This window comes from Chaetura pelagica, unplaced genomic scaffold (assembly GCF_000747805.2).
Source record: "Chaetura pelagica isolate M959 unplaced genomic scaffold, ChaPel_1.0 scaffold18, whole genome shotgun sequence".
In the NCBI taxonomy this organism is placed as follows: Eukaryota; Metazoa; Chordata; class Aves; order Apodiformes; family Apodidae; genus Chaetura; species Chaetura pelagica.
In genome coordinates this window covers 1,122,905-1,148,387 of record NW_009954310.1, presented here as the reverse complement: position 1 = coordinate 1,148,387, position 25,483 = coordinate 1,122,905, and the positions used below count along the sequence as shown (strand labels likewise).

The 25,483-nt window shown below is 40.2% G+C and overlaps 1 protein-coding gene across 1 annotated transcript in view; it reads left to right on the top strand.

Annotated features, from left to right (window-relative positions):
* The window catches only part of AGBL4 (ATP/GTP binding protein-like 4), a gene marked incomplete at its 5' end in the record, with an annotated part of 892,811 nt that overhangs the window by 692,813 nt on the left and 174,515 nt on the right, over positions 1-25,483 (top strand). Inside the window, one exon of the mRNA XM_010004032.1 lies at positions 8,523-8,637. Coding sequence (XP_010002334.1) covers positions 8,523-8,637 — 115 coding nt within the window. The remainder of the gene's footprint in view (positions 1-8,522; positions 8,638-25,483) is intronic.

Sequence of the window (25,483 nt, the reverse complement as noted above, 5' to 3'; positions counted from 1 at the left end):
TCTGGAGAACTTTCAGTAGTAACTAGATAAAGTGCTTAATTGTCTCTGTTTTGGTTGACAGTTTTAACAGGTAAAATTCAAATACCACATTTTATCCTCCCCATGTGATCCTGTAAAGTGCTGAGCACTATCTATATTTTGTGCACTCTTGCAGTGTCACCTGGTTTTGTTTGGAAGAAGACAGCAGAGCTGACAGTCCTCAAGCACTCTTTTCTGAATTGACTAGCAATACTGGTTGTATCTTTTAGTAAAAGGTTTTCTACCTTGACCTCTACAGGGATGGCTTTTAGAAAGTGCTTATCTTTAAGAAAGCTGGCCACTGCTATCTCAAGTTGAACATACTAAAATTACAGACTCAGGTAGCAACTTGCCAAAAATAAGCAGTGCTAGAGACCAAGATCAGGCATTCTGGCTCCTGGTCCCACATCCTAGTCACTGAGAATGCCAACTTTAATGATGTTTTCCTGGCAATATATATCTATAACTTTTCAGCACTGAATCAGGATGTTGGTGCTCCAGCCCAGCACCAGCAGTCCCATGTTCTCCAAAGTGGTTGTGAATCTTTTTGTGAGAAAAGAGCCACAGGTCATAAAAATACATAGGAAATCCCAAACACTCATCACTTACTAACTTTTTGCACTGAATTTATTCTACTTCTAGGCTGTTCATTTTACTCTATTCCAGTCATATCTATTTCTCTACAAAGTCTGGAGCTACATCTGGAGCAGCATTGTATGGAGCTCTCTGGGGGTCTGAGGCAATGGTTGCTAGGTCTAAATGTAGACATCTAGCAATAAGTGTGGGATAGTCAGTACACATGAAAGGTAGATGGTGTAAGTGTACCTCCTGTGTGTGAAGAGAAGGAATATCCATGTAAGGAAATACATTTACAGGGTGTTTTCCATCCCAGTTTATCCCATCCATTCTTAATCAACAGACTTTAAAATGGGCAAAAATATCTGCCTAAGGACACCATATGGTCATCTAAGTACCCAGTAGTCCTAGAATGTTTTACTATTCTAAGATATACCTGATCTTCATTTAATTTACAATCTTAGTGCCATTTGGGTCTGTGATGGCAAAATTTCTGTGAGAAGGATTTTTATAACTCTATTGGGTGTTCTGCAAAGCAGTTTAAATGTTTGGGTACCAGAATGGCTGGAGTCTCACGTAACACAACTGCTGCTTGCTGTCCTCACAAACTGTGATGTATCCACCTGTTTAGAGAGGCCTGCCACGCCTGTGGTCTTCCAGCAGAGACTTCAATCCCCCCAGTTAAAGAATATATCTCAGAAATCTGGGGAGATGGAGGTGAGGAATTGTGATGCCTGATTCAGGTTAACAACTCACAAAGCAGTCTTGCTCTCTTATGCTGGCAGAACCCATTTGAGAGGCTCTTGACTGCCGTTCCCACCCCTTGCTTCCTTCATGTGGATTTGTGTTCTAGCCACACTGAATGTCAGATGAATTCTTTGTAGAACCTTGTTGTAACTGAACTAAGAGAAGGAGAGAGAGGTCAGGAGCACTAATTTTTTAAATGTTCTTTAAATCAATTACTGTCTGCGCTTACCCTGCACATTAAGACTTGAGTTAAAATCCATAGTGCCTTGCTCTGCCATTTTAAGTATTTGTTGCTAGTCATTCTCAATTCCTTTGCATGCAGCTCTCACAGCAGAAGCAGAGTTTTCTCTGGAGCTCGCATTAGCACTGTTACACCGGGCTGGCAAAATGCAGTGAGTTAGTGCGTTCCCTGGGAGATTGGCTGTTTTCCATATATTTCACTGCTCTGGAAACAGGCCTAGTTGTAATGCCCTAACATATCTTAAACCAGGGAAATTACTAATTCAAGTCAGTGAGCATGTTTTCTGTTAAAAAGAGTAACAAATTAAATAAACTCCTTGCATTTTGCATTTGAGACCTCAGTGTTTCATCTGCTATAATCTAATTCACCCATTCATTTCCTGCACATTCATTTTATCCCATTATTTGAGGTTTCCTTTGCTTTTAATCCTGTGTTTTGAAGAGATGTGGAGCTACAGCAGAGAATAGATGAGAGAGTAAATGGTAAATAAAAGAACAAATATGCCATAATATAGCTTGATGTGCTCCTAATCAATTTGCTTATCACAGCTGAATCCTTAAAGTTAGGTGTGCAGCTTTTCTGTCTCAAGTTGATTAAAACTTCTTTAAAAATAGATGAAGTCAGGCCTTGTGTACAATCCACCAGGGACTTAACTGTTGCTTTTTAAAACATATTTATTTATTTCCTTTCTAACAATATTACTGATAGTTGAAGGTAAAAATGAACAGAAATGATCACAGGAGCCTAAAGACTCTTGTGCTTTTAACCAACCACACTCAAACATTGAGATCTTAGCACTGAAATAGTTACTTGTCTAATTAGGGACAAATTGCTCTGCAATCAAAAGACTTGAGTATGCCAGGAGAATAAATCAGCCATTCTCCTTTTATACACTTTAGATGAACTGTAACCAGGAATATATTTGGATTACTTAATGCATCCTTCCTAAACGTGTTTCGCCTTCTTTTGTTGGCTCCTCTGTGTTTTGGCATAGGTAACTGTTGTTTAGTTGTTATTTTCCTTGAGAGCTTCTTGTCCATGGGAACCACTGGGAAAAATTGTCAACTTCTCTACATTTTCTAAGAACTCGATTGATTTTCATCCTTTGGCACCCTCTGGCCTGTGCAGGCCCCCTCTGAGACTGTCCTGGGGGAAGGTTAGATGAGATCTGAGCATCAGCCTAGATGAAAAGGGAGGAGCAGAGACTGGGCTGAAAAGTAGGATCTAATGAATACTCACTTCAAACTTGTAAATTTCTTCTGTATTGATGTTAACATCAATGTGCACACTCTTTTGCACACCCTCTGCCAAATAAATGTGTTTCTAAAAGGTTTGTAAAAAACCAACCCAAAACCCAACCAGGTGAGTTTGACAGTCTGTTTTTACTCATGAGAAGGAGAAGCAGCAGAGTCAGCATTTCCCATGATCTTGTGCTTATGGATCACTCTATGCAATGATCTTCTGTAGGGATAATTTCAGTGACAGCATGATGCTAGATCATGTCAATAAATCTGATATGAGTCAGATCTTCTCATTTATCACTGTTCACATGTGCTTTGTGTTGTTGTTGTTGTGTTAAATATTGGAAACACTTCAGGCTAAGGCATTATCGGATCATTTCTGTCTATTGGTCTGTGCTGGGGGCTGTACTGAAAGCACAGATGTATGTTCTGTTAGAGACCACACTGGCACAGCCCTGCTGTGACCTGTGCTGCACAGGGTTCAGTGCCAGTGCGACAACTTTCCCACCATGTTGGGGTGGAGAAATGTGCCCACCTGTCTTTTTCATGTTTGTGTTGCTTTTTCTTCTGCAGTCCCATAAGAATGGCCAAAGGCTGAAGAGACAGGGCCTCTTTATGATAAAAGAGTTTCTTCACAGACAAATGGTAGTATGGCAGTGTCTTGCTGATGTTTACTGCATGTGCTGTACTTGTGGAGATAGAATATTGTAGCTGCTTGGCCCTATAATCTGATTATTATTTTTTTCCACCATTACATTAAAATATCTCTAAAAAGCCCAACCTCACATTTTTGCTTTCCTATTCTCCAAAAAATTTAAGTATAATGTCTTTCACAGTGGTTTCAGTCCCCTTTAGTAGTTTCATATGAACACAAGCATTCAGGACTCCTTTGTATTTGCTTTCCAGTGAATATATCTTGTTGTTGTTAGAGTCTAATTAATCCATTCTTTTTAACCTGCAGGCTATGATGAACTGCCTTCAGGACACCAGCCCCTAGTCAGTGTTAAGAAATGTGTCTGTAAAGATAAATCACTTCTTTCTTAGCATGTATTAAACAAAGTCCAGGATATGTTTGTATGAGCAGTTGCCACATTGCATTAGGATCTGTGCTGATTAGATTCTCAGTAATATGAGCAGGGCAAATGTATTATGTGTTTATGGAATTGAACATATTGACAGACTGATAGGATGGGGTAACGGAGAAACAGGGAATAAGGCTTTTCTTTGTGAGAAGTAAATGTGGAAAGGTCGTGGTAGAGACAACAGGAAGTTTAAAGAGAGTTTAAGGCAGTTGATTGAGGAATCATCCAGACAGAACAGCGGAAACCATGTGAGCAGAGACAGTTGCTTTGACATGTTATGGGACAGGGACTGATAAACTTGCTTGTGAAACGCCAGTAGATAATTTGATCTTGCATTAAGGCAGGCAGAGATGCCACAAGATCTAGTGTTGGAGTAGGTGAGAGGTGCTGAGCTGCAGAAGGCAAAAGAAATTTGAGAAAATGCATTTAGTCTTGGGAAAGAATGATGATAGAGAAGTTGCTCAGAGAAGAGGAGATTTGGTCCTGATTTTAGTGCAATTTCAGTGAAGCTGTAGTCACTGAGAGAGACTGTTAAAGAGCTTGCTAAAAGTTTTAGACCATTGTGGCAGTGTATCTAGTAACTCACCATTGTTAGGATTGTTTTTCCTGTTCCTTGTTTTCAATTCTCTTTCCTTTCCCTCACAGCTATGAAAAGCTCCTTGAAGTTAATGTAAAGACTTTGGTTGATTTTTACTGGACTGTGGATAAGCCTTCTCTTATGTCATGGCTGAATGATGATTTCTGAGCTGGTTCCAGGCAACATCTATAATTGCATGTTATTATTTGAAAAATAATATTTTTAATTACTTTCTAGAAAGCTTGATAGAAAAATAATCTGTATTAATTTGCTGCTTTTAATTGGAGAACTTTTCCATACTGTAATGTGCCTGAGTAGGTCCATTCCAGCATGCTTTCCATTTTATTCAAAGTCACTTGAAGAGCTAATGCTTAGTTATTGGGCTATTTTCCTTGATCTCCAGCCACAGAGATTTGTTTTTAAATAATGCTTGTCTTATTTTTCATCACTCATGTGACTGATTCAGATTGGATTATTTCATTTGACCCAAACTGGGGCTGCAGTTCGGAGATCCAACCAATCTGTGGGCAGCTCTTTTTTTTTTCTCTAATAGCAGACTAATTGGCAGACCAATTAATCTGCTCATCTGTGAAGAGAAAATTTATAGCAATAAGTAGTTCTATTTCCAGAAGTCATTCTCTAAAGTAACATTACAGTGGCCTTGTTTACTTCATGCCCTGCAACACGATCCAGTGCTTCAACAGTAGCACAGGTCAATTAGTGGACAAATTAAGCAATTATTAGACACTAACAAGGGTGACTGGCATCATTACCCTTCCTGTTTACCAGCAAACTGTTATTTTAATACAAAGATCAACAGATAAATTAGGGCATCTGTTGTATTGCCATGTCTGCCTTGAAGTAAATGATATTAAATGGGCTTTGGTTGCTGCCAAATTCTTAACCCCAGCCTAATGAGATACACTGATATGTCTCTTGCTGATTATGGAAGCTGTAAAATTAAGTTTGTATTGATTTAATAAGAAGAGGACCAAGTTCTCTGTGATGGTATTTTTTTAATAGTCTGATATCTGTCTTTTTACTTTAAACGTTATTGATCCAAAGACTATTGGGTTCCTCTGAAAGACAAAGCTCTTTGCTAATTGTATTAATTATTTGGATGCTTACAATAATTTTATGGTGAGGTTTATATATATATATGTATGCTTACATCTGATGCTTCTCTTATATTTCTTAGAACTGCCTTTACTTCCAGGTTCGACTTCTGTGAATCAGTTATTTGTAACTTTTGCTTTGTACTTTTATCATAGTGTGAGATTTCTTCAGATTTAATTAACTGTCTTTTGTGTAAGAAAATCCAGTGATTCTGTTTGGATTCGGTAAAGTTGGTACCCTCTGATAGATTGTGGTGCAATGGGAGATGCTGGGTCTTGTTTGCCATCAAGCTGCTGGGTGCCCAAGGTCAGTCTCTTCCCTTTAGTCTGGTGTGCCTGGTTCAAGAGGCAAATGTGTAGAGCAGAGGCTCACCCACTTCGTGTTTAAACACAGCCTTCCACTTCATGGCACATTCCTGGTTAGGGAATAATAATTCCCTGCATGGAACTGAAAAACTGTATGTTCTAATTGCCAAGATGCCTTTGCCAAGCTCTGTGTGTAAATCTGCACCAATAACAGGAGTAAAATGAGCAGAACCTGGACAAGTCTCTCCCCTGGCACAGCTACAGCCAAAGCAAAGCTCTGAGAGTTTGGGCTTTTGTGTTACTTTCTGAATGAAAAGAAGTCACATTATCCCCAAAATATTTGTCGGCATCCATGAGGAGATGTCAGAAGTACATATGTGGTGCACTACCAGATCTCATGGCAAAACTGTTCCACCAAGTTCTTTGGTGCAATGATGATCATGTACACGATGCTATATTTATGCTGCTTTTATTGTGGCCATTTTGAAAGATTGTAGTTGACCTAGAATAAAGCATGTTCTGGACATAATTAACTCTTCCAAGTGTATTAGAAAACACCAGCTGATGTGCTGTTTTGAGTCTAGCTGCAAGCTCTTTAAAACTAAAGCAAGCATGGTGTCTTGAGAAGACATGGAGTTAAGTGTGGGTTTGTATGCCTTTAAATAGTTTAGAGCCTTCCAGGTGTGCATACTGTGGAATATGTTTTAGACACTGCCAGAAAACAGTTAGAGCAGCAGTTTGATGTAGCTAAGACTTTCATGTTTGCATACAGTTAAGGAACCTGGTTATTCAGGATCCAACTGTGTCCCTGCCGTTTCTTCATGTTCTTGCTGTTGTATAATGAACAAAAGACACAACACCAGCCAAAAAGCAGATCGATGTTCAGTTTCCTTCATTGGGAGGAGGTAATTGCAGAAACATTTCCTGAGCAATATAATTATGTATATGCTAATTCACCTCAGAAATTCAGCTTTAGTTTCTTTTCAAGTGGAAGACCTGGTTGCAGAAAGGGACTTTCTCTTCTTCAAGATTAACCGCTAATAGATGAAAAGTATTGCTGATGTTTAGAGTCAATTACACCTTGATCATCTCAGATGTTTCAGAAGCCTCATTTTTCCCCATGTGCTTCAGCAAATTAGAATTCATTCCAATAGCAGCACAGGTTCAAATTTGTTAGTATTTGAAATACAAAATGGGCCCTAGGAAATAAGCTAAATGAAGGAGATGCACAGAATGTGAGATTTTGGCCCCATTTAATGCTCGTTTCAACCAAGTTATAAATAAGTGTGTTTAATCTGGCATGTGCCTGGGTTTTAGTTTGTTTTTAAAGATTTTTATTGAATCACAAATGATCAGGGCTAAAGTCAGCTTTTTTGGTCAGCTGGTTAGCCCATGCCATCTCTTCTATGCTGAATTGTTGCTTGTTATAACTATTCCCTAGGGCTTTACTCTGTCCAGCTTTAAATATTTCTGATGATGGGATTCCACTCTTCCCCTGGAGAGACAACTCCACACTCTAATAGAGCTCACCATTAGTGAAATTTTACTGATGATCAGCCTTAATTATTCTTTGCTTAATTTTATCCTGTTGCTGGAGAGTAGTGATTGATTTATTCTGGGGAAATTCAGTAAATGGTTCCTGCTTCACAGGATGGACCTTAAAATAAATAGCAAATTGTCATGACCTATCTGTGGGTGTCCTGAGATTACACAGGAACTCAATTTATCTCAACATTCATTCCCTGGAAGCTATTTCTGTCAGTACCAACTCAGTGGAGAAATAAGCAATGACTTCAACTCCAGACTGCCTACCTCCTGTCCCAGCATCAGCCATGGAGCAAGGAGATGTTTAGTTACTCCCTGAACATAAGGCCCAGAGGCAGGAGTCCCTGTGGGATCTGGTGCTGTGACTGTGCCCGAAGGAAGGGCATTTAGGATCTGCTTGTCCTGTCACTTGTTTTTGTTCCACATTAAAGGAGCTTCAGTGATGAGATGGAGATATTCCTCGTTTTTATGGGTGTAAAGGAAGTGAAGAGTCTGACCTTATCTATTCCACATTTTCCCTGTGCCTGGTAGAGATCTTATGTAACTCTCACCATTTTAGCAAGGCATTTTATACCTCTGTATACATGTATGTATATCTCTGTATACATCTGAACTCCATGCTCATATGCCAAGGGTAGGTCTGGGCATATGCTCAAACAAATTTGAGGTGCCTCAGCTCTCCAAATTGTCCTTGTGTACGTGCTGTGTATGTAAGATACTAGGTTTAAGCAGTAGTTTTTACTTCACCACTTGGGAGGAGAAATGTTTTGTTGGTAGGGCTCAGCTCATGAGCAGTATTTTTTCCCTCTGTGGAAACATGACTCTGTTTGCTAATGTAGCCTTATTGTACTTGCATTGTGAAGATGGGCTAAGATATTTATCCTTAAAATTCCCATTTCTGGATTTTTTAGAAGGTGGCAGGTGCTATGTGATTGCAAGTGGTTTGTTGGCAGCAAAAGCAGAGACAGGAATCAAGAGGAATCATAATTCTTATATAGGAGATTTCAGATAGGTATGTGGAATTCTTTGATGTCATACAACTCCCTCTTCAAACTCTTCTTTAATTTTTCTCAGGTATAATTGATTTCCTCGTGAGCCAGCATCCAATTGCAAAAGTACTGAGAGACTACCTGGTCTTCAAGATTGCACCCATGCTCAATCCTGATGGAGTGTACCTAGGAAACTACAGGTACAGTGTGGAGCATGAGTCTGTGTATTGTTACATTTACCTTTTACATCCTTCACTGTCTTGTTGTTGAATCTTAATGTGGCTTGTTTAACTTAATTCCTCTGAAACTGGAGGTTCTCATGTGGCTGTATGCCTTCTGAAGTTCCTATAGAGGTAGGGGGCTCAAAGGCAAGTTTGTTTGCTTCAGGAGGTAGAGAGCAACTCTCCAAGAGAGCAGGGCATCTGGTCTGGGAACCTTCTCCTAGGTGTGGGAGTTAAAGTCAGCTTAGAGTTAGACCTTAGCTGGGTTTTGTAATTGCATTCATTATGCTGTTCATCAGCCTCTATGTAAATGTCAATCACAGTTCATTTCAACTACCCAGATCATCCATTAAAGTCACAGATTTCAGCCCATTATTGTACTGTAATAGATAGGGATTCATGGAATGGAATAATCATTCCACTCTGTGCTAATTTTGCTTCATTTTCCTGTTTGAATTACTGTTTTACCCCTTCCTCTGTTGAGAACATATTCAGATAATCTTTTGTTTTCCTTAAAATTGTTTGCTCTTAATGCATTTATTTACAACATAAATATGCTGTTGGAGAAGATAATGAAAAGCAGTTGATTAGCTGATGATTTGTTTGTGGGGGCAATTACATCTACCACATATTTATCTGGAGAAGCCTCTGAGAAATGTAACATACTGTACCTGGTTTTGCTTACAGTGCAAGGCTAAATAACACAGTACACTCTGTAGCCAGGCTACCCTGAGCTTTGATCTAATTAGGTGTTGCATTGCTAAGCAGACTAAGACTGGGTTCCTGTGTGGATGAGGAGACCACTGAGGAAGAAGCTAGAAGTTGCAGAAAATGTTGCTGCTGACTCTGTTCTTTGTTTTGATTTGTGCTTCTTAGCCCTCCTGTGCTTTCCTACTTACTAAACTGAAGTAGCAGGCAATTGCATGGGTGATTTCACATACTTATATATAAGTTTTATAAGAGGAACTTCCAAGGACACACGGTCTCCCTCCAGCTACACTGATACTCCTTAAACTCTTGGCAAACCCAAAACCAGAGACCAATACTGCAGTAGAGGCATCTGGCAGCTCTAGGAATTTATCAGAATGGTTGTCACCTTACAGGAATAAAGCCCTAAACTGACTCTAGAATCTGATACGGTGTTGCTTTACTCTGTTCCAGGTGTCCTACACACCAGCAACTCCAGTAGCCATTAAATACCTTTCCCTTTCCCTCATAAATTCACTTGCCCTGTAGGTTTTTCTCCTGCATTATTATTTATACTTTGGGAGAGACATGAAGCTTTGCAGACATGCATATGGCTCATAACTTGAAAAGCCTTTGGGACCCCAGGTGTTATGAAAGGGCATGAGAATTCATTTGGAATTGTTGAACCTGATGACATGCTATTGTTTTAGCCTTTAGTGATATCCTGAATTTTCAAGCCTCCTGAACTAGAGAGGCTTTTAATGAGGTGTTTGGAAAAGCATTTGATTTTCTTGCAATTCTTCACTATATTTACAAAAGGCCTAATGTAACTAATAACTTAAAAATGAGAGTAATAAGCAAAATGTTACCTATTATCTTGAGAAGAATATTAAAAAGCCTAGTAATGTGCCAGCATTGTAGTTAACTAGTGCTGAGTGAATAATTTACAGCACACACTTTATTTCCTGCTCATACAAAATCCACAAGCACATCACAAATTTATTTGAATTTACTGGATGAATTTTTAAAAAATCTCAAAGGATCAATTACTGGTAGTTGAAAATTTAACTCTGAGGCTTCTCTGTGATTGGCCAGATAAGTCTGTTTCATCTCCTTTGGTCTTTGTTGAGATTAGCACATAAATTGGACTTTCAGAAGTCTTCCATGTAGTGTGGTGTAACACAGATCTATTGGCTGGGGACTATTGCTTTGCTTGTGCAGGCAAGGTCTGTGGTGCCATATGCAGCAAGAGCACTTCTAGGCATTTGAACTTCTATTTTGTGTTATCTCCCTCTTTCTCAAAGCAACAGCTTTGGTTCATTGAAGGTTCACATTCAGAGCTATGCAAGCTAAGATAATGAAACGGGTAATTAAACCTCATGCTGGAGTTTGTAAATTGATCTCCTGCCAGTGTGAGAGAGATTTTTTTTTTTTCCTTTACCCCACCAGTACACAGCTTTGAACAATTGGCAAAGTATCCTGTTGGATGCACTTTGCTGTCTTCTGGAATCCCAGGCACAGGGGGCACCGTTAAAAGCCTGATTTCTCACAGAAGTGATGAAATATAGTAGTTCTTCTGTGAGCAAAACAAAACTAACCACTCATTTACTCAAGTTTATGTTAACAGCTGGCTGATGGGGTTTTCTTCATTGCCATTTGTAGGGATGCAAAACATTCACAAAAGGTGTGGGACCTGAGCTCTTCTCTAAAAATCCTTGTTCTTTTTTTTTCTGAGTGCCTGTGAATTGAGGTTTAGGAGTTTAAGCCAAAACTTAACCAATAATGCCAAGAACTATTATCTATAAACTGTTGCTAAGCCTCTAGAGAGCAGGCCAAATGGGTTGTGACTCTAAAGGGATTTTCTTGTGGTAAAAATGTTCATAACCAGCAACAAGTGAGTTTAGTATCACAGCTATAAAACACAAGTGCTCATGGCACAGGCACATCTGTGAGGAAGGTTATTTATATGTGGCATGTACATTTAGGCAGCTCTGAAAGAAATGGTCATGGAAATGAACATAAATGGCCAGTGTACCAGGCTTCATGGAAACAGGGTGTTAGACTTTACTGATTTATTCAAGTATATTCAAAAGTTTAAGAAACATGTTGGTGGACCCACACAGATGAAAAGATAAGCTGCCTTATGTAATTTTAAGGGGTGGTTAAGCATCCCCTCTAATTTAGAATGTTTGAAAAGTCTATGCAAAATTTTAAAAAGTATTAAAAAAAAAAGACAAAATAGTAACTTAATTGTAAACTTGGAGCATAAATCTTGTAATACAAAGTGAACTAGTACAGTTCCATCTCTCAATGATAGCTATTAGTTACATAAATCAAGAGAGCTGGTGAAATTGCCTCTTATGCTTTATTTCCAGTGAAATTTCTGACTGTTTAGAAATCAAAATATTTAATTTTTTGTCACCTGTTTCTTTCTGAAAAGAGCTTGGAAATGAAAAATCCTGGGCAAACCTAACTGCCATAGATCCGAGTTGGCTGGGTGCAGGTGTGGAGGGTTTAGGTGCTGAGAAGTGGAGACCAGGGAGTGCAAACTCACCTGCAAACCAAAGTACTGCATGGCTAATTGAGATTGCAGCACTAGCTGTTTGCTGGCATCACACCCTTCTGTAATGATGGCTGCTACACTGCACCCTTTCTTCATTGAAAAAAACCTCCACAGGCCTTTTCTTGCCCCATGGGTGTACCCACCTCTTTATAATATTCAGGGTGATAAGTACCTGCTGTTTACTGTGGTCAGGGATGTGGGGTCTCTCCCAAAACAGGGAGACAGGTTTCATCCCTTTCTTGAGGTCTTTAAAGCCTGATATTACAGTATTGCTAAGTGTAACTGGCTTTGCAATTACAGTGTGTAGAAAATGTTATGCCACATGGGCTTGCTTGTTAAATTGCCCAGAAAGATGCCAGTGGTTGTCCTAGCTAAAATTGTGAGTCTTCAGCATTATTTGCCCTCTGTTCTGGCTGGTGACTTGTCACCTGCATTGAAAGGCCCCTTTTGCTCGGGATAGTGTGTGACTTGATCTTTAGCTTCTTGAAACATGGGGAAAAAAATAGAAATCTTTGTAGGTTTCTCTGTAATACTAATGTCACCCTCTCGGATGGATTAAACTGTTCAACAGTTTTAGGAAAATAAATTAGTGCTGGGAAGAGAGATTCCTTGACTTTTCTCTCTCTGTTTGCTGTATAACATTATCACTTTCTGAACCTATTATCATCCCCAGGGATGGTGGGGTTAGACTAAGAAAAAAAAAAGTGTTTGTGATTTAAAAGTCGTGCACCCCCAGGCTTGGCCTGAACTTTCCTTTATCGAGAACTTGTTCCTCAGCTGCCATTCTGCAGCTGAATGCTGAAATGTGTCCCTGCAGGCAAGATGACTGTACCACACCATCCTAGATTAGTTCCAATTTGTCAGCCTCACTTCTGGAGATGAAACCCTATGCTGGCACCAAAAGGGATGTGTTTCTTAGTCTGGTCAGCTTTTCACTGGGGTATCCCAGAAATGCCATGACAAGGCAGTTAAAATATCCTGACTGGTCTCTAAAGGCTCGGTTGCATGACCCAGTAAGGCTTCCTGTTCCTTGCCATTTCTGTGTTGTTTCAGTTGGTTATCTGTGAGAGTATCAACCTTCAGTAAATTAAAGCCATGAATTAGCTGAAATGTTCTGAACTGTCATCACTACAATATCCTTCTAGCTTGATTGTAGGGACTGCAAGAATTTGTGTGAATGGGGAGAACTGGGCACACAGATTGTAATCCTTTCTTGTTTCACTGTCAGGTACAATATTTTTGAAGTCAACACCATCTTTAGTGCTTGCTTGTGTTTGGGCTTAATAGAACAATTTAACAGGAATGGAGGTCAGTCCTGCCCACAGTGGAAAGCTAACTTCACCATAAACAGTTTTGGAGCCCAAATTGCTATGAAAGCTTTTTGGGATTAAATGCTTTGAACAAATGGTATATTTTTACCCCAGAAGTATAGTTTATTAAGGACTGAAATGCTTTGTGAAAGTGACTGGAATTTGACAAACTGTTTAAAGTGAAAAAAAAGGCACTGGGAAGGCTTGAGAAACATTTAAAATAATTTATACCAGCATTTTATAAAGGCTAATCTTGGGGTTTTTTTTGGTAATGGCATTATTTGTTTAAAACCAGGCCCTTTTTAAGATCCCTTTTGAAGAGCCTGGAATACAAACAGAAAACTAGGCTTTGTATCAGATGAAACATTTCAGTTTTTTTCGGACTTAATTTCTGTGACTCAAGAATAGGCAAAGGTTCAACATTTGAACTGGTACAGTTTTGAGACATGGCTACTTGTGTGCATATTATCTCCATTATTTCTCACCTCCTTCTGCTAGGAGAGGGTTTTTCTTAGTTTCATGTCATGCATGTGAAATTCATGCATTGCCTTGAATTGGAAAACAGAGTAACCATCTCATATGACAAGATGAACCTCTGGATGGAGTTTGTTTTTCCTAATGAGACGTTTGTCATTGTGTATTCTATATAACAACATATAAGTAAACAATCATGGACCTTTTGAATAAATTTATTTCCTTTATTTATGTTACTGGGCATAAAAAAATCTATAATTACCAGGTACAGCCGCAATATAACTGGTATTTAATGACAATTACTTTTTGTTACCATAGAAATGAGTCCAAAGCAGTTACCTATAATTTCTCATTCCCAAACCTCACACATGTTGTATTGCAGTATTACCATAGTAATTGCCTATTAGTCATCATAAAATAAGCAGTTACCCAGAAGATATCAGGATAGTGTGAAATTTCTCATCTCCTTCAAAACTTGCAGCACATGCTGCTTCTCGTCTTCCTTTAGTGGGATTTTTGCCTGAATGACAAGAATGTCCATTGTACATTAACCCAAGGGAATAAGAGATGTGGTTGAGAGAAGATTGTACTCTAAAAATACACCAAGTCAGGAAAAGTATGTTCCATCCCCTGAAAATATAGAACGATTTCTTATTATTGAAAAACAGAGATTTTTCAATCCCAAAAAAAGTGGAGGTTTGTTACCTGTTGCGAATTTTCTATTTATTTGTTTTCCAATTCATTTGTGACCAAAGCAGAGGCCATACACCTTAAGGGGACGGCGAGAACAGCTGTGCTGTGTCAGACCTCACCAGCACAGTAACCACTGATGCAGCAGTAGACAGTGCCACTTTCCTGGTAGGAGCAGGAGATGCTTTCCCCACAGATACTTTCTCAGTTTCCACTGATTATTTTTTTTCAGATGCTTCATGTATTCATGGGATTTTTGTCTGCTCAGTGATGTGCACTGGATTTATCTTCCCAGTTATTGTCCATTTTGCCCTTAGATAGCAAGCACTAGTTCAGCTTAAGGCTGTTCAGCTCTTGCTCCACTACAGAGAGTACCACCCACTTCAGCCTGCTTTGACCTTCATGGACATCTCAGTGGCCTTTCTTGCACCTTGTTTGTTGTCTTAAGTTAGACTGCTTGTGATTTAGATTACAGTGAGTGTCTGCATCAACTTAGATCACATTTAATATCAGCTGGGGGCTGGTGGCTCTTAGGGAGGCACATAATGATCCCCATCATAGCTGGTCTACAGGAGATGCAGGCTGTAGGTGCCACGTGTGTTACTGACCCCTGGTTAGAGTAGTGCCAACTCAGCTTCTCTCCTTGCTTTCCAGTTTCAAAATTGGAAATCCAAGGAGGATTTCTAATGCTTTAGTGTCTTTTGAAAGTCTTTTGGATTGAAAACATAGCTGCAGCCAGAACCAATCAACCTGATAATTGGGAAAAAACAGAGACCTGCCACAGTAAGGGAATGTTGATTTCTGTGTTTTGCCTTCTCCCACGTGGCTGGGGCTGAGGGTGAGGTCTGGCAGAAGCTTTCTCCTCCCCCAGCTCTTGCTGGCATTAAGGATAGCCTAGGAATTTTTCTGTGCTGTCATGGGGGACTCTGAGCAGCAGAGGTTTTCTCTGGCCCTTACATCCATCTGGCTTGTAGCATTGCCATTCCTTTCCTGTGGGGAAGTTTTCTTTCTGTTGTGGCTTTTATTTTTCAGAGAGTGTTGTGATAATAAGGCAGTTACAGGGGCTGCTATTTTGTTCACCATTACTTAAAAAAAAATAAATCTTCTGTGTAAAAAAGTTGTCATCCTTTATCTTAAAACAAATACTAGGTTTGCAAAATGGTTCCTATCTGCTGCCATTGAAAATGCTCTTTATATTGATGTGGTAACTGCTCATTTAAACCACATTACAGCTCCTGAGTATTTTTCAGTTGCTATTGATGTGACAAATTCTCTTGCACAGAGGACTGCACCAATCAATAGAGTCAGTATATGTACTTTAACAACAAAGCCACATGCCTTGGGGTTCCAGTTGAAGCTGAACCTTTTAGTAGCATTAAATAAAGCTATATTTATTTTGCTTTTGGTGCAAGAAAAAAAAATCCAAACCCAACTTAATTCAATACAATCTATTGGTAGGGTTTGAAGGCAGCATTATGGGCCCATTTTCACATGTGATGAATATGTAACTTGTGTCAGAACTGCTATTTTGTTGTTGTAAGTAAACCCTTCTCTTTTAGTTAGATTGATCTGGAGCTACTGAGTAGCCTTTTATTTTTAGAAGAGCGGGGAGAGAAGTCATAATGAGAAATACTGAAATCATATCTTTTTTATATCTGCCATTATTCCACTGAGAATGTGACATGATGTCTTTAAAGAGACAGGACTATTTATTTTCCATTTAAATAGCACCATTTGTGATTATTACCTTTGAGCTGTTGTGAAGAGAATAAGCACCCAACTCCCAAATCCCATCCAAGTGAATCAAAGTTTTGTACTTAAGAGCCATTTACATCTGTGAGTTGCTGTAGCAGCCTGTTACTGACTTTCACTAACTTTAGTTTTTGCATGTTTTTGTCTTCTAGAATGTACTTGTAATTAACAGGGGTCTTAATGTCAGTTTGGTTGAAATGTTTGTTTCCTTTTCTCCCCTCCTGTGTAGCTGATTTTAGGTTTGAATAATCCCATCTGGATTTCTGAGCTTTACTTTCAGTTAAGTAACTAAACATATTGGACTTTTTTCTCTTTTTTTTCTTTCTTCTTTTTTAAGTCTGGCATGTATCTCTGGTGAATTGAGTTCTTGTTCATAGCAGCAGACAAAGGACCAAAGTCTCCGGTGTTTGTTTTATTTGTTTGGTTTTGTGTTTTGTTTGGTTTTTTTTTATTGTGATTTTTTGTTTGTTTTGTTTTGTTTTTTGTTTTTTACTTCTTCAAATGACTTAGTAAACTTCAGCCAAATTGCTATAGATCTTTTTTTTGGTTTACCCATCTGCACTTTAGGAATAATTAGCTCTCATATATCTAAAATTAGCTGTGGAGCTACATTTGTTAGTGTGCATAAAACAAAGGTTGCATTCCTTGGCTTTCCTGAACTATGGGAGGATCAAGCTGTATTCTTTAGAAAAATGGTATCTTTAAATGCAACCCAAACTGTGTTTTATTGTTACTTTTGCAAGTAAGAGAAGGGAGAAACACGCTGAGTTGGTCTCTGTTTAATGTTGTAAGGAGCTGAGCTCTACTTCCCAAACAGCAGTAGCCAGGCCCCAATCCATGGCATTTAAGAGCTGATACAAAAGACCAGAGGGTTGCTCTGAAAAAGCTATTTGCCACACACAGGAAGTTATGGCTATGACACAACCCAAGAAATATGCTGTGCATTCACAAGTGCCATCTGCTGGTACAGTTTGTTGAGCTTTTTCCAGGGACAGGTGCAAGATGTACCCATAATGGACTTTCCTTGTTGGTGGTCTTCAGGCAGCTGCCTACTTACACAGCACATATTGTTAGCTTCTAACATGCATTGCACTAAGCTGCAGCCACACCAAAACCATCCTGCCACCCAACAGTTGCCATCAGGATGCTGTGCCAAAGTGCCTTGAAGGATGGGAGGTGTCAGCACCGTATCAATGGGCAAGAGATGTGTCTGTGGGGCACTTATTCTGAGAGGAGATGATTTGTGGTATGCAAAGTGCTTGTGTAGCCTTCAACAATAGGAACAATCCAGATTCCAATTCCTAAGGCTTTGTCTCCTCCCTTGCCCCAAATAAATTTAGTATTAAATACTGTTGCTTTGTGGAAGGTCTAGTTCAGGGAAGTGCTTGGATGTGTCTTGAAATAAGGGCTGTGACTCAGGCATGTGTGTATATTCTCACTGGGTTTCTTCCCCTCCTGTCCTTGTCCTTTGTTTTGTTTTCCCTCCTTCCCAACACAATTATTGGCTCAAATGAAAGGTGTGGCTCCTTGCAGAAATCAGGAGCATCCAAAGCTTAGCATCAACTGTGCTGCCTTTGTCTGCATTGTATTTGCCTTTCCAGCTTTTCATCGGGAGCAAAGCCCAGAAACTGAAGTGTTGACCAGGTGTTGAGTTCAGCTCCTACTCTGCCCATACTTTCCTGTCCTGGGAGGCAAGAGCTGCACCCAGCCCTGCAGGCACCCATGAAATTGAGGCTGTAAATGGGGATTCAAGCTGTCCTTGTGCTATCAGTTATTGAGTGGGGCTGTTCTCTAACTAGGCTCCTCTGGTCTTCCCCATCTTCAGGATTTGCTTTGAAAGAGACTTTTCTGTCCTGACATGGAGCTGATGTACTACTTGGCAATACCTCCCTGACTTTCTGAAGAAGAAGAGGCTCCAGGGAGACCTTATTGTGGCCATTCAGTACTTAAAAGGACCTTATAAGAAAGATGGAGACAGACTGTTTAATGAGGCCTGTAGCTATAGGACAAGAGGTAATGGTTTAAAACTAAGAGTATGCATTTAGACTAGATACAAGGAAGTGGGGGTTTTTGTGTGGTTTTTTTTGTGGTGTTGTGTTTTTTGTTTTGTTTTGTTGTTTGTTTGGTTTTTTTGCTCAAATGAAGCTGGTGAAACACTGAAGCAGGTTGCTCAGAGGTTGTAGAAGCCACATGCTTAGAAACATTCAAGGTGAGATTAGTCAGAACTCTGAGCAACCTGATCTAGTGGCAGATGTTCCTGCCCATTGTAGAGTACTTGGACTCGGTGAACTTAAAAGGTCCCTTTCAATGCAAACTCTTATATAACTCTTGAGAAGAACCAAGAACCTTCTGTCTGTTGGTCCAGGGGGCAGAGCCAGGGTATTTCTGTATATTAGTTTTATAGGTTACACTTCAGAGCTGGTTTGTGCCAGCAGCGTTTGTCTTTGCAACAATCAAGTGAAAAATGAAAACTGGAAGTCAAGAAGAGAAATATTGTCCTTAAGTGTAGAAATGACCAATTAGAGAGCAAATTCTGCTTTATGACATTGAGGAAAGGGTTTTGTCTGCTAATGGTGAGCACAGAAAGGCTCAGCATATGGTGTTTATCCCACTTTTGGAACGTTGCACCCCAAGCAGCATCTCAGAATCTTTTCCAATGTGACTAACTTCTCTTTCCCCACTCCCACCCCCCCATTTCAGTAACATCTACTCACCTAAACCTACAGATTCACCAGCTGTCAGAGAGCAGTTGAGGGGTGAATTCTTTTTGAAGAGCTATCTGGACAGAGACCCTGGAATTTGCTGAGGTTGCACCCATTTACACATGATCACCAGCAACTAGTGATCATTTTTGTGGTCTCTGCAAGAGTCCTTCTCCTTGTACTCAGGTTTTATAATGTTATTCAAGTGAAGGGTTCAGTACTTGCCTTTAGTTCAGTGGGTAAGGAGGAGGATGTCACCTATCAATAGAAAAGTCTTGCCTTGCTGCTCCAACTGTCACAATGTGGGTAGGGAGGGGAAAATCCCACTTGAGTTATTAGGAAAACAATAGCAGCCTAAGGAAATGTTTGTTTAGGTTGCTTTTTTTTTCTTGTTGTTTTCTTTTCCTGTGTGACAGCTGTTCTTTTTTTAATTGCAGCACTTACAATGATGGCAGCTTGCTGTATTATTTATAATATTAGTCCTAAGGGCAGTGTCATGTAACGTGAAAACAATCCTGAGACAAATCTAAATAATAAACATCCATTATCTAAACCAATATTGTATTAATCAACCAACATTAAATAGTCTAAGGATGTACATCACTTCTGGGGAGTGTAAAAGGAGACACCTACCCAAAGTTCTCCCTCACATGTCTTGGTCTCATGTTGGCTCCCAGACACTGTAATCTCTTTGTGACTTAGAAGAACCTTGTTTTCACTCTTTGATGTGAAGTGTCTCTAAGTGGTTCAGAGCTGTGATGTTTCCTCTTTGTTTGGAGAAGATACCTGTTTTCTTGGGTTGACTCTCATAGGTGAAGCATCCCAGAAGAAACATGTTGAAGTTTGAGTTTAAGGAGGTTGCAAAGTGTTAAGCTCCTGAAAAGTAGTCCTGGTTCTCACCGTTTGACTCAGGTCCGACAACAATGCTCTCGATCCCCTCCCCCCCCCACCCAGGTAGGGAAGGAGAGAGAGAAAAGAGAGAGACTTGGCCGGATTGAAAACTAAACTACACAGCTTTAATTAAAACACTAATGAATCATACAAGAAAATATATACAATTATATACAGATATATTCAGGTATGGGCAAAAGCTTCTCGCCTCCCCCCACCCCAGCAACTCCCACAGCACTTCCCTGAACTGGGAAGAGTCCCAAGGAATCCCGAAGCTGCTGCTGGAGAAAGCAGAGAGTTATGGGGGTCACGAAAGATCAAGCCTGAGGATCGACGGTGATGGATGAACAGAGTCCTCCCTGGACGCCGGCCATGGACGGAAGAGAAGGGGAGAAGAAGAAGGAAGGAAGTTGTCTTCTGTGATCTCTGACCTTCCTCTGAGCTTACGTAGATATATGGAATGGCTGTCTGTCTAACTCAGCCTCCTACAGGGGGATCACAGATCTCCCCATAGTGTCTGAGCCGGCAGAGTGCAGGTGCGGCCTTGAAGCCTCAGTAGTTAGAAAAACATTCCACTGTCTTATCAGCCTAGCAGAACACACTGTTGCTAGTTACAAGAAAGCTTACTGAAGGAAAAAAAAATCAGTAAGAAGAAAAATTGGCTTCATCCTGGCTCAAACCAGGACACTGGTACTCATTTGAAAATTTAGGTTGTGGCTATACATGAAACTTTTTAATTAGCTACTAGTACACAAGCCTTTTCTGCTGAAGCAGAGAGAGACTGGAGACTGTTGTTTCACAGCTACTTTAAGCTAAGCAAAGTGTGTGCTGGTTCTCAAAGGGGCAGTTCAGTTGTGTTTTCCCTTCTGGCTGTGAATCCCTTTTTGCCAGGACTGGTACTTGTGTGATAGTGCTGTGAGCCAGAAAAGAACTGATCCTGCAGAAAACCAGCCTGACAAAACAGTTCTCACATGATTCCCTGTGCAGACAGAAGAATGGGGACCAACACAGGAGGAAAGAATGAGCAGAGGGATCCTTTTTTGGTGGCAGCTTGTGTGTAGATGGACTTAAAGCATTTTTGAAGGCAGAGCTCAAGATCCAGGTGGCTGTTGTGCAGTTATTTCAGAGATCTTGGAAGCACAATACAGAGGTAACCAGTGACTTCCTGGGTGATTGTTGGTGCGTTCAAATATAACCATGCCTATATGACCTATTTCTTAGGATTATTATTATTAAGAGCAGCAAATTATGATTTATACAACTTGGTAACAAGTTGGGTGACTTGGCATGTCATCTGGTGTCAGAGGCTGGAGATAACTATTTCCACACGACTGCTACTCCCCATTATGCACACGTGGTGAAAAACTGTCCACAAAATCCTTTTCTTTCTCCACTCCCTATAAATACAGAAACCATCAGAGCTCTGCCGATGCAGCAGAGGGAGCAATTAATCTCACAGCAGAGGACTTCTCTGCTGCCCCTGGCACTAGGCAGAAGGGGGATGTCAGGGTAGTTTGGGAAGAGGTAGATGAGACAGCTGACTGGCAGCTGATGACTTTACCTGGTTAGTGCCTAAGAGCTGGAGGAAGAGTTCTCTGCCAACATGGAGGACTTGGGATCAGAAGAGAGTTGTGACGTCTCTGGACACACAATGTTGAGCCACAACAACGTTTGTTGAGCCACCAAAATATTAGTTATCTTTGGCAGTGAGTGGGACAGGTATTGTGCCTCTTCCTCACCTCCCAGCCTGGAAAGGATGTATATTAATAGAAGTATATGTGACTTAATGTGCAGCTACTCAGTGTTAACCCAGGTCCCCAGGGAAGAGAAGCGTTCATTTCAGGTTGCACAGATCATAAACCTGCTGCCTTGTGTGGTGCCTGTGCCTGGAATACTAATGCTCCCTTTCTCCTTTCTTCACTGACACAGCCATTGAGCTGATGAATTGTATAGATTATACACTGATAATGGATGGGGAAGGGGAATTTCATCTGTCTCTTTAACCAAAATATGAACAGTAAATCCTGCCTGTTTGCAGAGAACAGCTGGATTTCTAATAACACTGGCATGCTGTCGTGGTGGTAGGGGGTGGGTTTAGCTGCCCCCCTCCCTTTCATCACTGCTATTCAGACATCCAAATGCTTGGTAAAGGACTGGAGCTTTCCAACACCCTAAGGCTAATGCAGCAGTTATCCTGGGAGTCTGCCAGCTCTGTTGGATCTCAGAAAAGCCTGAAGCCCTTTATGGGGTAGAAAAGGAGGCAGGGGCCTTGCATTTGATTTTCCATGTAACAGCTGTGGGGAGAGAATGGGTTGTTCTTGTAAACAAGACCAGTCTCTGTTCATAGATTTGGGCTGAGCTGTGATCTGATCTTGTGCAAAGCAGCAAGTGAGCTGCATTGAGAAAGGGCTTATGGTGTAAGGTTGCCTTTATCTTTGAGAATCTCAAGAACCGAAAAGAGGATGTCACAGAAATGTGTAAAGCTTCCCTGCCTGGTCACATTTTATTTTACTACTAATAAATTTTGTATATTCATTTGAATTGAAAGAGATTAGCAAAGGAACCTGAGCGTTCAGATGACTTGTAGTACATTAACTTTGCAGTGTTGATCAGAAGCCACAATCCTGCTCTGCTGGGTGCTGTGCAGGGACATCATAAATGATCTTCACTTTCCCAAAGTGCTTTCAGAGCTAAAAGACTGTGGCACAGCAGGTGGACAAGGCAATCAAGCAAGCCGATTTTTTTTTTCCCCTTTTTTATGAGTTCTACCCCTCCCCTCATTGGTGGCAGGAGACACAATAGCTAACTGTAGTAGCACTACTCTAAATGTGGTGAACTCAGGGAAGGAGCTTTCAGTGACAAAATGTATTTGCAAAGGCAGGTTGACCCAAAAGGTGGAATCCATTCTTCAGAATGGATTACTTTAAGATGTTTTTCTGGTCTCCTGTTCTTTACTCCTTGGGCAAAACTGTAGAGCTATACCCAGCTCCCAGTTTCAGTACAGTTTAAATTCTAGCACTAGATTTTCGTTACTGTGTTACAGCTGAACAGTATTATGGTTTTACACATTGTTTTACATCTGGATTAAGTTGACATTTTGTGCATCTGGAGGTAGGTTTCAGTAGCTTTTGGAAATCCACAGACATTCAAGGCCCACTGATTCTTTTGGCAATGTTTTGTACTGAGGAAGCTACACAGTAAGCATATCTATCCCATGAAAGCACTCTCAGCAAGCTTTGTCCCTCAGTAGTTGTCCTTGGATAGATCTTCTGTCTGCTTTTCCAAGACTGAAAAGAATCAATTGACAAACTGCCAGTCTATCACCTTTACTTCCTACCATGCCTTTGCTAGTCTTCTGTACCTTTTCAGCTGCTAAAATCTTCTTTGTTTTTAATTCTTCCAGAAGTGTTTACTTTTACTCCTGCTGTTGACATGCAAGGAGGGACTGATGCTGGTGTACATTTGTTCTTGACATCTCCATCTTGCTGATGCTTTGCTAACTAGTGTGAAAGAAAGACAGGTCGCATCCAGGAGATCTGCTGTTGCTGAGATGGGTGAGAGGCAAGAGCAATCCTAGCAGACAGTTCTTATTCCTTACATTGGTCACCTTTTCAATTACAGATCTGATCTGCTAAAGCCTTGTCAGTCTCATTCTAGTTTCTGTTAATGAAATGCATTTAACTGTCAGCTCTTGTTAACACCAACAACACAACCGAGGATTCATAAATTCCCATGGAAGTCAAATGACTACTACCTTAGAAGAACTCAGTCAAGTCCTTTTTCATCTTGAAACTGGGGGAGGACACAACCACAGCTTTCTTGATCCAGCCAACCAGGATATTTTGAACAATGAATCTATCTCAGACTTTTATTTCTGATTGCTGTCTGGAAAGGTGTTGATGAATATTCTGATTTTAAAATTCCTGGAGTTTTGAGTCCATGTCATCACACAGTTGTGCTCTTTGTATCTTGGATCCATCTTAAATTATTACTTGTTACCTGGAATTTGTTACTTTGCTGCTGGCATGAGCAAAGAAAATATTGTGGCTACATTCTTTGTAAATGGATTTCTGGCACAGACTGCATAACTTTTATGAAGTCCTGAAAACAACAGTATTTTCCAAGATCTGAGGATATAAATTGTACTGAACTCTTAGCTCTTAAATGCTGTGATTTTGATCAGTGCTGAAGATGAAAGCTGGTCTTTAGTTCAGTCAAGATCAGAAGATTTTGTCTTTCGGCATATTAAATAAAGTGATCACCTAAACTTCTTCCTGTATGTTTTCATACTACCATTTAATTATCTGAAGAAGTTATCCTGCAAATTAAAATAACTTCCAATAATAAACTGATAAAATACAGTAAAAATACCAAGTGCCTGTTTACATGTTTGGAATTACTTTAATATAACTGGTAGATATCAAAAGCTTTGTTTTATACTGTTCCATGTTTCTCAATTGGTGCTTCAAGAAAAGCACAAAGGAGATACAGTCTGAACATAAGTTCTCTGCCCTTGATGTGCTCCTGTGCCTTTCTCACTCCATCTAACTGGAGCAGGATGGTGCACAGGTACTCAGCTGGACAGTCCTCTTTTACTGGTGAGGAGGTCTGCACTGGACTTGGAGGCCTGCATGGTGGTTTTCATAAGCAGCTGGTGGTTCTCAGGGGCTGAAGTTTTAACTGCTGACACTGAGCTATGTCAAAGGCTTCTGGAGTCCAGATGAAGAGCATTGATCAGTTTTCAAAGATGCAGGCCCTTCAGTAGTTAGTTTCAAATCAGACACCCAAACAGTAAATTTTGATATTTTTTTTTTCTTGGGAATTTTAGCTGTAGCTCCCTGATGGTCCCTTAAAAAGGTTCTGCAGTTATTTGTGCAGCAAATAGAATAGAGAGGGAAGTGGATTTTCAGATATATGTAGCTTTCTCTTTTGATTCCTGTTTCATTGCTTGTTTTCATTCAGATCCACGTCTTGGTGAACTGTTTGGCATTTCTCATCTCCCACAAGCCAGACATCCAGTTCTGACCCACAAGTGGTGATAACAGCTTGGCTGCCTAACACAGCTACTGCCACTGGATTTTGTTCCTTTGCATGAATTAGTCCAAAAGGACAAGTGGGCCTAAACCAGCTGCAAGTAAAATTTCCCGAGGGTTTGCCTGCAGACATCAATGCATCAGTGTTGGGACCAGAGCAGCTGCCTCTGTCCTGCTAGTTAACAATTTGTTTTGGGGCAGGATGGGGCATCTCAGGACACACAGCTGCAGGACAGAGTTATGCCTTGCTGTACTGTCTCTGCCTCCCCCTCTCTTCTTTTTTTTTTCTTTCTTTTTTCTTCTTTTTTTCTTTTGAGACTGTTAAACTTCTCCCAAGAACAGGCTGGAAGCCTGAGCTGCTGTACCTATTTGTTAAAAAAAAACACCAAAAAAGAAAACCCACGCAAAAAAACCCCAAACAAACCCAAAAGCAACAAAGACTTTCTGGTAAAAGGCACATTTCTAGAACTAGCTTTGTAGTTCTTTTGCATATAAGTAGGTGTAGTTTTACATGTGTTTTTGGAAGCAGTTGATACTGCTGCAATTAAGATCCTGGTTGTCTCTGCAAGAATTCATTAGAACTGTAAGTAAAGAGAACATAACAGGTTATGTGTTTCAAGGCTCCACTAGAGACTGCTTCCAGTCATCCTAAAAGATCAGCATGCTTTGAATGGTTTTCAGAACTCTCTTTATCCCAAATTAAAATATAAATAAATAAAATAA